We start from the raw sequence: 12,255 nt of genomic DNA, 5'->3' as shown, positions 1-12,255 counted from the left end.
AAGGGAGATACTGCTGCAATATATCTGTTATAATAGTTCTGCAACTAATGCTGTGAGAGGGGGGGAGAAAGCAAAAATGTAGGAATATCTGATAGACACAGCACTAAAGGATGTACGAGTAGCATAAAACTACACCAAAGTATGGGTACATATCAAACCTAGAAAAATCTGCCCAGTGACCACAGACTGTAATTTGAGTTGAACCAATGGATTAGTAGCACTAAAGAATTATCATAAAAAATAAAGAAACCACTTACTGCAGGTCCCAGTTCAGTATCTTGGAAAGGTGAAGTATTCACAGCCAACACCTTAGCTAAAAAAAAAAGATAAAAAATTATATATATATATAGATCAATAAACCAAAAAAACAGGCAATATAATACAGTGGGCGAAATAAGTATTTGATCCCTTGCTGATTTTGTAAGTTTGCCCACTGACAAAGACATGAACAGTCTATAATTTTAAGGGTAGATTAATTTTAACATTGAGGGATAGAATATCAAGAATAAAATCCAGAAAATCACATTGTATAAATTATACACATTTATTTGCATTTTGCAGTGAGAAATAAGTATTTGATCCCTTACCCCTATCTAACAGAGTTCTGGCCCCTACAGACCAGTTAGACGCTCCTAATCAACTCGCTACCTGCATTAAGGACAGCTGTCTTACATAGTCACCTTTATAAAAGAATAAGTACAGATATATACACCGGCGCTCCACCTAATACAAACAAGAGCTGCAGGTGCTAAGACAGCCTCGGTGCTAATGGCTGACAAAAACGAGGTTTACAAAAACAAAAAAGCCTGAGGTTGCTAATGTATGAGCCAAGATGTCTAATCAAAGAGAAGTCAGAGAAGCAATTACTGATTAGATCATAGAGGCATAACGTGCAGGTAAATGAAGGAAACCGTCTGACTACCTGGAGGTGAATATATGATCCAGCACGGACAGAAGGATAATACGAGGAAAGTTTCTGGATTACTGACCCGCAAAATAATCCACTGAGGTGACTGCAACAGAAGGATCCTATACGCTGGAGCAGGGAGTTGAGAGCCAGCAAGCACACGGGTACTGGCGTGAAAACACAGCGGCACGTGAAATGGATTCAGTGCAACCCAAGGAAAGAATAAGTGGGGACCGAGGAGCGCCCCCCCCCCCCAGACAATGGAGCCCACCTGGATCCTCACCAAGGGTAGGAAACACGCGGCGTGCGCCGGCCGGGAGACGCCGCTGTCAGTGCCGGGGGGGCGTGGTCTGGGTTATGTCACCTAGAGCAGAGAGCTGGAAGATGGGGATGGAGGCTGAGAAGGGCCAATCGCCAACGCGTTTCGAAGGTGCACGGACCTTCTTTGTCAGGGCAGTATATATATATATATATATATATATTTTGTAGGGATGTGACTCGCTTAGGTGCAGCGGGAGACAAACATGAGGCACGTTCCTTTAAAATTCCACCAGGTTTATTACTCCATAAACCATAGACAGCATAACACTGAAATGTAAGCTTCACTTCAGGCAAAGGAACAGAAATGTCCGTGGCTTCAGACTCGGACTGAGAGTCTCAGCACATGCTGGGAGCTGTAGTCCTCCCCATATACACTTTCTGTAGTGTCCCACCTGGACACATGGAAGTCTGTCCACACTCAGACAGACTCACTCTCACACTCTCTCACATGTGCCAAACACCTCAATTACATAGCCCTGTAACCACACCCACAGGTGATCACATGACTATGACATCACTAAACGTTGTATAGACACACACAGGCTTCCCTGACACAGTGTAACAGAAAGATCAGCAGTACCTCTGCTGATCAATACACCCTGGAGCCTGCATCCCAAGGCCACCCACCTTGAGACCCATAATGGTCATTTAGGACCCTGCTCCTGTTACCACACTGAATGTGCCTGTACACCCATCCTGGGACACCCACACAGCGCCCCCTAGCTGACATAGTGGTAACTACACCACAATATATATACACTATATATATAGCTCAGGTCGTCATAAAATCACATTAAGAAACTAATCAGCGCAGAGTGTAGAATCTAAAGGTGACACAGAGTAGAAAAGGTGGTGATGTATTTAAAAAAAAAACAGTGATGGAAAAATCCTGATCCTTTACCAATCAATTGATTTTAACCATTTGTTTCTAGGTAAGACTAGATAACTCATTTTTTCCCTTTAATCTACTAAACAATGTGCTCATTCTAATACATGAGGGTTCCACTGAAATATTAAGCCCAGACACGCGTGTTACATGCTGCACCTGCGTCTGATCTTGGGTGGCTGCCAAGAAGAGAAGTACATAGAAAATAATCATGTATTCTCAGCAGAGAGTGTTGCTTAGTAAGCCCATCTACCGTCTCCTCTAATGTCTCTAATGGATGGGATAGGAGGAATACATTATGCACTATTTGAGGCGATGAGGTCCTAGATTGCTTAGAGCCTCGTGTTGTGACCGCCACCAACCAAGGCTATGGACCTTTTTCATCTGAATTATTGGTAATCACAACTAAAGGGAAGTACTGTAGTTAACCCATAGAACAGGGGATAACTTACTCACCACAAGGACTCCCACTGATCTCAAGATCCCAGCGACCCAATGTGCCCATGGTCATACTCAGCTCCATTCATTGTCTATGGGATTGCTAGACAAAGCAGAGCACTGAACTCTGCTTTCTCTGGCAGTCTCATAGACAATGAATAAAACAGAGGTCGAGCATGCGTCCCTCAGCACCATTCAAAACTAGGCTCTTGAGGGCCCCGTTCTTAAGGTTGCTGAGGGCCAGCAAGTTATTTCCTATCTCACTTTTATCTTTCAATTGTGGGAATACCCTTTTAGGCTTCCCTTTACAAAGGTTCCAGGGACAACTTTTTGTTAAATGCCCCATTAAAACATAATTATGTAACAGCAGAATTGTTTTAAAGTACAACTTTCTCTCCCGACAACCCTTTATTACATAAACAACCCATAGGTTTGAATGGGAGCAATGTAATGCTTAATTTGTCCTGTGGTGGTGCTGTAGAGAAATTGAAAGCCTGCTGCCAGATTCCTTTACACACCTGATCACTGCAGAAGCCAGCACCAGACTACCCCAAGATCAGATTATCAGGGAGATTCCGAACAAGAAGGACATGTCTAAAGTACAGTCACTGCAAACTCCACAATAACCCCAGACTACTCGCTGCCACAACCAGTCGTGTTTTATACAGGCTGACTGGAGGCTTGGTTCTGGCAGTGTATGGTTTCTAAGGTGCGGGTTAGAGGACAAAAGGAACAGAACTCTTACATTTTATATTTAATCCAAATGATAGGCAGTGTTTAAAAAAAAAATTATGCAGTACAGCATATACAGTTATATAAAATAATACGGATAAAACAAAAGAAACTTACTACATTGATCACAGATATCACAACCTAGCAAAGGAGAGCGCTTCGATTGAACAACGCCCAGCGAAAGGGAATTATACATACACTGATATGTATCTCTCTACATGAACCTAGATCATAATGTGTCTTGACCTTTTATCAGCACCTGAGTTACTCCCACACCCCTCCCACTCCCGTGAGCACCTCTCCTGGGATGGGTTGTGGGATATCCTCAGCCCTTCAGGATTTTATGAAATTCCCAACTTATGCGATTACTTCATTCATGATGACTGCAGAGGTTCGAGACAGCTGACATTTTTTATTGGGATTTTACCATTCCTCAGAGACCAAACATGACATGGCTATTGTCAGCGATCTGCCCACTATTGATTTGTGGGGTTAAATTTAGGAAAAAACATGCATCTTCTTCCCTGATTCGTCCTGAAGCTGAAAATGTATGTTCCATCACCATCAGATCTATACGGACTCCAATATTTCTGACGTTCTTTCTGAGACATATGCCTGGGGTCAATGTATAGCATTTCTCCTGAAGGGACAAAGTATTTCCAGGGGACAAAAGAGGCTCTGTCACCTCTCTATGTGTAAACACATGTACCTTTGTTATCCAGCCCTCTGAAGAGACCTTCCCTGCCTTAAATTACCTGTCTAATCTATATATCTTTGTCCACGCACAATAGATATTCTCGTTGATAAGACAGGTCTTTTGGTTCAAACGGAGCTGCCTGCATTTTAATTAGGATGGTCACTTCACACCCATACCCAATTTCCTACTCCTTTACGTCCATTGTACCAGTCCATCTCTATGAGACTCAGACTGTCAGCTATTTGCTTCCTTACTGCAAATCTGTGTGCGAGGAGGAGGAGGGAGATAAATGCACCCCTCACTAATAGCTTCAGTAATTTTAATATTTTATAACAAAATCTAATGTAAAAAAAATTTTCAGCCACACATCCATTACTCTTCCTTCATTATGTCTTCTTATCGCCTTTTCCCTTATCAAAATGTCCCGTTGAAGTTTTCTTATGTGCAACTTAGCCCACAGGAAAGCTGCAATGCAAGAGGTCAGAGACCCCAGCAATGACATGACATGACATGACCTTCATGTTGGCATTCTTTATTGCTTTTAGCACCTGATATGAGACCAACCCAGATTTGTTAAGGTTATTCTGACACATTCTAATTGAGAATTGCAGTGATCGACCGTCTTGCCTATAATCAAGAAACTGTCCAAGTATAGAATTACAAGGATGTTCTGTTCCCATAGATGAGCTGTCATTTCTGCTACCACTTTAGTAAAAATTTGCAGACCCATTGATAAACAAAAGGGAAGGGTCTTGAACTGAAAATGCCTAATCCTTCCACTAATGACTAGAGGCACTCTTAGGAATTTCTGATCTTCCGGGTGGATTGGAACAAGATAATATGTATCCTTTAGGTCCAGAACAATCATATAACAGCCGAAAACAGTAGTTTTATGGTGGATTTTATAGATTCCATCTTGAAAGGTCGGGTTTTGATAGTCCTGAAAGCGTCGTCAGGTTTTCTTTTTATTAGGAAAAGAGAATAAACCCTTCTACTTCTTCCTGGAACCTCTAAAAGAATGATTTTTTTTATCGATTCCTGGACTTCAGTTTCTAGGGCTAACTGCTCCTCCCCAGATCTCTGAGGGGCATTACCAGAAAGGTCCATGGAGGAACAGCCAAGAACTCCAGTCTCAGGCCCAACTATCAATTTGAGAATCTATATGCTCTACGAGATTCTCGCCCAGGTAGGGAGGAAGAGGGAAAGTCTTCCCCACACCAGGGGAATAGCATCACTGGAAAGGCTTTCTATTCTCTGAGGAGGGACCCTCTTGTTTCTTTCGACTGTCCTCCCCTTTCCCCTGATCTTTCAAAGGTCTTCTACGACTATATCTTCTCCTTTGAAAGGCCCTCCTATACAAAAGGATGGACCAATTAGGAAGACATGTTTTGTTTTTTTTACTATCACAGGCTTTGTGTAGGATGTCATCAAGGGTGGGTCCAAAGAGATACTCTCCTTCATATGGAATGGAACATAATCTGGATTTTGACTGCATATTAACAGGAGAGCTTTTAAGTAACAGGGCTCTTCAAGCCTAATTTGAAAAAAACTGACGATCTAGCCACCAATCTCGCATAATATGCTGATGCATGTGCCAGGAACGCTGCTGCTTTCTGCATTAACAGGATATCAGCCAAGATGTCTTTCTTTGTGGCCTTATTCCTTAACAGACTTTCCAATTTATCAAGCCAGACCATCATGGACCTGGATGTGAATGTCGAAGCTATAGCTAGTTTTAGCGCTCCTGCCGAGGATTCCCATATATTGTTTAAGTAGCTATCATCTTTTTTATCTAAGGGATCTTTAAGTACTTCCATATCTTCAAACGGCAATGAAGATTTTTTTGATGACTTGGCCACCGCTCCATCTATTTTTGGCACTTTATCTCATATGGCTGCATCCTGCTGCTCAAAGGGATATTTCCTTTTTAATGATGAGGACAGCGAACCCTTCCTCTCTGGTCTCTTCCATTCCTACTTAATAAGAGCCAGTGTTTTTTCATTCACCGTAATTTTTCTTTTTATTTTTTCTGCTCCAATACTCCGAACCAAATATCTTGTGCTGATCTATGTGCTTTCACCTCTTTAATGCCGATGGTGGACCTAACCGCCTTGACTAATTGATCCGTATCTCCTACGGGAAAGCACAGGTGACCACCTTGATTCCCATGTGAGGAAGAGGAATCCGATGACATACTTCTTACCCTTTGTACGTTTGTCACTTTCTTGGAGGGCTAAGGACTTTTCTGCTCCATCTGCTTCTTCTTCTTGATTCTGCCTATTCCAGCGAAAACCTCAATGGACCCGCTGCAGCGCCTCCAAGCCCCGAACACCGGCTCAGCAGACGTCACACGTTCGGCTAGGCGACCTGGGTAGGAGACTTCTTTTCTACGTTCAGCACCAGACATTCTGTGCAGTTTCCCCATCAAGGATAGGAAACCAACTGATATGGGGGAGAAGTTCTGTCCTTTTATTCAGTAGGTTTCCTGTCCTAGATGGGCAGATCTCCTCTCAGGTGGTGCTGTCACAGGTGTTGGTAAAATGCCATCTGGGTACTGAGGCACAGATAAGCGAGGAGAGCCTATTGCATTTTTGATGATTGTCTGGAGTGTACTGTATCATACATTATTTTAGTGAAGTTTGTCAAAGGCAGAATTGACTTAAAAGGTAATTTATAACCCTATCCGTGCAGCCATGAATAGGTCAATGCTACAAGAATTTTCATTTTCTTTTCTTTCTTTGATGCTGAATGAAACAGTCCTGATTATTCCATCTCAAGGTCATTTTAGGTTTAAATGCCATTGATCCACGACACTGTCGGCTGTAAAGCGCTATTTTAGATAATTCGCTCCTTTTCGAAACCCTAATTCAAATCACTAAAAGGCAATCACTTTCTCTATCGGTAAAATGATTGTTCTCATTCATTTTACTTTGTTAAATACAAATATATATTTCTTAATACCATCTTTTTTTTTGCATTTTCTTACAAAGTGCATAATTTGTTCTGCACTTGATTTGTTCTGATGAATCCAAGCAAAGATGATGAAAAATGAGGAAAGAAGAAAAAGAGAATACTCTTGTAGAGGACAAGACAATGGAATTTTGTGAACCAGCAAACTCAATGGTGCTCATATAATGTTCCTACAATCCTGATATACCTATTAGCGCAGACCATAATTAACGAGATTACATCAGCAGGTCAAAGGTTTCAAGGTTTTGCTCATTTTATTCATGCAGCGCCCCTGAGGATTACATTTCTTTTCTTATTTCATTTAAATCTGCCCTATGATTCAATAGTTATGGGCCCGTTTTATTTAGTGCTACTTTTTCTGGCCTCTACCAAGGAGGTGTGGCTCACAGGATTTTATGGGGGCCATGTCTTTAGACTACTCTTCATTACTTGACTGCGAGCAACGCCCCATTGACCATAAAATCTTTTATAAAATAAAAAGGTCTATGTCTAGAAAGCGTATAATGGATTTAAAAAAAATTAAATTAAAAAATACCAGCAAAAATAAAATAAAAGCAAACACTGGCCACTTTTGACATGGCGACAAGGGTAGCGCAATGGCCAGCACCCCTGTATGGTGTCCCCTTCTTCCTCCATGCAGGGATGCCAGCTTACTCACTGTCCCGGCCCCACGGCGTGGTTCCCCGATGTGCTATTGTCCCTTCCTGGTGTGTGCGCCGGAGTTTCCAGCAGCTCACCTACTGAGCACGTGCGAGCACTAGCGTGCTCCTCCTGTGTCTGGCTGTAAGACAACTGACTGAACCAGAAGCACCAGGTCACAAAAAGATAGCTAAGCACCTTCTCTTTAATAAGGGAGGTTGCTCTTCAGTGGGCCACCAGCCTAAGGGTTCATTTACAACTTCAGTTTTTCAAATGTTTTCGTCGTTTTTCACTCCATGTAACTGTAAACTTCTGAATAAGTACTGCATCCTGTGGAAATTTTCAGGTGTCAATGGCGAGAGCAGGCGGGCATGTCACTAAAATCATGCAATCTCCATAATTCCAGCCACATTCCAACTAGACATGCGTGACCTCGCTCAATTCACAAGGCGTCGCACATCTAGTCGGAATGTGGCCGGTAGTATGGAAATCGCATACTTGCAATGACATGACCGCCTGCTCTCGCCACTGACACCGGAGAATCCTGACAGCATGTGGTGCAGATTCAGAAGTTTGCAGCTACATAGAGTGTCTACAGACTTTTAGTAAAATACAGGAGAACTCCTTTAAGTGTAACGATCATATACTTCCACACTGTCCCAGAGAGGTTGACCATTTTCGGTTGTCTACTCTACCTTTCTTAATGGCTGGTGAAAATCTGGAATGTGAACCACAAGGGTTTGAGATTTAATTAAAGAATAATAAAAAGGAAAAAGGGGAAAAATTAAATTCTCTGTCCCAAGAAGTTAGAGTGTGGAGGTGTAAACCAGCACTAGAAGGTTTCCATAATGTTATGCTATGTTTTGATTTGTTTATAGCCTTGAGTCCTAAGAAAAAAACAAGAAAAACCTTAGGATGTCAGTGATGTAGGAGGCACATCTTCTGACCTTCTGATCAGACCTTTAAAGGGTACAATTCCACCTCCAATATTAGGTATCAGTGTTAGTTTCTCTTATTTGCATTGCTTTTATTAGGCTAAGGATAACTACACAAGTAAAACTACCATTCACAGCATCTAAGAAAAAAAAATTGCTGCTAGAAAGCTGGCTTTGGCTTTCAGGAGGTGATAATATTTGCATCAGAGAGATTACAAGCCTCATAAACTCCATTTATGGGAATTTTATGATCAATCTTGGAAGACCTCAAATTGGCTATAATAGCTTCACTAACATTTGGCTTCGGAAATGTGAGAGCATGGATAGTTCAGAGCCAAAGAGATCAACCATAAGACTGAGTGAAGATCGCCAAAAATGCATGGCAGATAATACGGTGGTCCCTGCGTCCTAGGTCAAGCTCAACGATCACTGAAAGGCAGAGCTGAGTTTCCAATGTCACAACCCTACCCTCGATTAATTGGATTCTTTATGGCAGTAAAAAAATCATAGTGATAAGCAGCCCACCGGTCCATGTAAGAAGGACAATTATTGCCAATAATATGGTGCTATACATGGAAAGAACCATCACATTAGGGCTAATTCTTTCCCCTTCTTTGTTAGTTTGCTTAAACAGGACAGTGAATAATTTCTGCATAGTCGATTGGAGCTCTTTAATGTTAATGGCCAATATCACCATGCCTAAATGGTATAAGGGCATCAAACATTTTATTACTAGGATTATGAGTTCAGGAGTCGCATGCATCCAGAGAAGTAGCGCCATTTTGCTTTTATTTCGGAGTAATTATTTTAATAGTTATTTAAAAGGATATAAACTAAAGCCATTAGTATAAGTTATAAAAATGTGGTTGCTTGTGTCATAGGTCTTTGGCACTAACTGCAGACTATTTAATGCAAAATTACAACAGTGGGCAATAAGTTCTTAATGGGGTTGTCGGACAGTAAAAAATGTTTTGTTTTTCGGTTTTAGTCAATTGATTAAAAATAATACAGAGATGTACTGTATATGCACCTTCCAGCACCCCTGCAGATCCAGGGCAGGCAGCTCTGAGTTTTAAACAATCCATAGCAAAAAAAATTAAAAAATTACTGTCGGAAAACCTCATTAAGTTCCCTTTCGTGTAGGTTTCAAACATTCAGAATTTTGTCAATTCAAGTGCAACTCCATTAAAAAAAATGGTTGCCAAGAATTGGGGCTAAAACCAAGTAGCAGAAGGGTTGCTCTTCTATGACACTACGTTGTGTGCACAATTATTAAAGGGGTTGTCCACTACTAGGACAACCCCTTCTTGAACAAAATGTTTGGTCCCGATAAAATAAAAAACCTATACTCACCTCCTATGCTGTCGCCGTTCCCACGGTGTCGACAGTCGCTGCCCCGTGGGCTCTCGTGCGGTGTTGTGACACGCGACCCCGGCGCCCAATCAGCTATGCACAGACTGAACATGAAGAGGAAGTCAGGGATCAGCTGCAGCCTGGACATCCTCATCATGTTCAATCCATACGTAGGTGGGGACAGTGACGCCAGCGCTGATTGTTCGCCAAGGTCACATGTCACAACAAAAACACAAGAGCCACCAGGGGAGCAACTGTCGACACCGCGGGAACGGTGACAACACGGAAGGTGAGTATATGTTTTTCAATTTTATTGTGGCCGATCATTTCATTCAAGATGGGGTTGTCCTAGTAGTAGTCAACCACTTTAAGCAAATTTGTATTTTTGATGACTAGTTTTAGTACTGAAAAACTCCAGAGCTGTCAGTCAATCAAAAAGGTTAATAAACCTGAATATTTAAGAAAGTAAAAATGAGGTTTTGTCTTTCTTAGAATATCTTTTTGTGTACAGAATCATTGGACAACTAAACGAAAAATTGTAATTTTCCCATCTCAGGCTAGTTTCACACTTGCTTTTTTTTGCAGCGCGTTTTTCCCGCAAAAAAACGCATTGAAAAAACGCATACATAAGCATACAACTGCTGCGTTTTTTTCAAGCATTTTTATGAGCATGCATGAAAAAAACGCAGCGTTTTTATGCGTTTGTATGCGTTTTTAGCGCGTTTTTACCGCGTTTGCGTTTTTTTCCAACATTTTTAGGTGGCCCCTCACACTACCCAAACCATGACTTTACTAACCCTAACCCTGACCCTAACCCTAACCCTAACCCTAACCCTGACCCTAACCCTTAACAAAACCATACTTAACCCTAACCCTGACCCTAACCCTAACCCTGACCCTAACCCTTAACCAAACCATACTTAACCCTAATCCTGACCCTAACCCTAACCCTGACCCTAACCCTTAACAAAACCATACTTAACCCTAATCCTGACCCTAACCCTGACCCTAATCCTTAACAAAACCATACTTAACCCTAACCCTGACCCTAACCCTAACCCTGACCCTAACCCTGACCCTAACCCTGACCCTAACCCTTAACAAAACCATACTTAACCCTAATCCTGACCCTAACCCTGACCCTAATCCTTAACAAAACCATACTTAACCCTAATCCTGACCCTAACCCTGACCCTAACCCTAACCCTGACCCTAACCCTAACCCTAACCCTGACCCTAACCCTTAACAAAACCATACTTAACCCTAATCCTGACCCTAACCATGACCCTAATCCTTAACAAAACCATACTTAACCCTAACCCTGACCCAAACCCCAACCCTAACCCTGACCCTGACCATAACCCTAACCCTAAACCCCCTTAACTAACCCTAACTCTAACCCAAACCCCTAAATTCCATGGTTTAAAAAAAAAAACGCATATGCAAAAAAACGCATACATGAGCATGCCAGTGCGCACATATGCGCATCCATAGGCTATAATGGCCATTTTTAGCGCAAAACGTGCGCATAAGTGCGCATGCGCTTTTTTGCAGGGCCAAAAAATGCAACATGCTGCGTCTGGAAAATCCCAACGCACACCCCAAAAAAACGCAGCACATGAAAATCGCATACATGCGCTTACCAGCGCGCAGGTATGCGCACCCATGTTAAATATAGGGGAAAAAACGCATGCGCAGGTGTGCGTTTTTTTCCAGCGCTAAAAAACGCAAATGTGAAACCAGCCTCAATTGTGTTTTTTCATCTGTTAAAGTAAGAATAATAACCAAAAAGCTGAAAATGTACAAAACTACATATCTGACATTTCCCAAAAAGATATCAGTGACCAATATAGCCACCCTTCTTTTCAATGACCGTCATAAACTCCATCCATAGAGTCTTGTCAGTTTCTTGATCAACTTTTTGGGCAGCACCAATCACAGCCTCCCAGCCACTGATCGAAGCGACTGTTTTCCTTCATCATAAATCTCGCATTTAAGAAGGGTCCACAAGTTCTCACTAGGGTTTAGATCCAGTTCGTAAGTGAACGTGTCATTATACTTTCATCATTAGGGCCATTACTGGCAGTCGAGCAGTGGAGACTTTGATGCTGAGATGGAGCCTTGTCCTGCAGAAAAATCAGGGTGTTTTGAAAGATACAGACTTTATCCTGTCCCACTGCTTGATGAATGTGTCCTCTAAAAACCGACAGTAGGTTTGGGATTTGATTTTGAGTCCATCTTCAACTCAAAAGGGTCCAACTACAGTAAATCATCTTTAATAATCCCAGCCCATAGCAGTTCCCATCACCACCTTGCTGTGTCTGAGTGCGAAGTGGAGGTCTGTGCCCATTACTGATCCAACAATGGCCCTTCCAT

The 12,255-nt window shown here is 42.0% G+C and overlaps 1 protein-coding gene across 2 annotated transcripts in view; it reads right to left on the bottom strand.

Moving 5' to 3' along the window:
• Positions 1–12,255, bottom strand: part of NPHP4 (nephrocystin 4) — a 331,710-nt gene that overhangs the window by 130,693 nt on the left and 188,762 nt on the right. For both annotated transcript variants that reach the window (XM_073561791.1, XM_073561792.1), the window contains one exon: positions 258–313. In XM_073561791.1, the coding sequence (XP_073417892.1) occupies positions 258–313 (56 nt within the window). The remainder of the gene's footprint in view (positions 1–257; positions 314–12,255) is intronic.

This window comes from Dendrobates tinctorius, unplaced genomic scaffold, assembly GCF_039654945.1.
Source record: "Dendrobates tinctorius isolate UK_male_01 unplaced genomic scaffold, ASM3965494v1 ptg000326l, whole genome shotgun sequence".
Lineage (NCBI taxonomy): Eukaryota > Metazoa > Chordata > Amphibia > Anura > Dendrobatidae > Dendrobates > Dendrobates tinctorius.
This window is presented reverse-complemented; position numbering and strand designations above follow the sequence as displayed.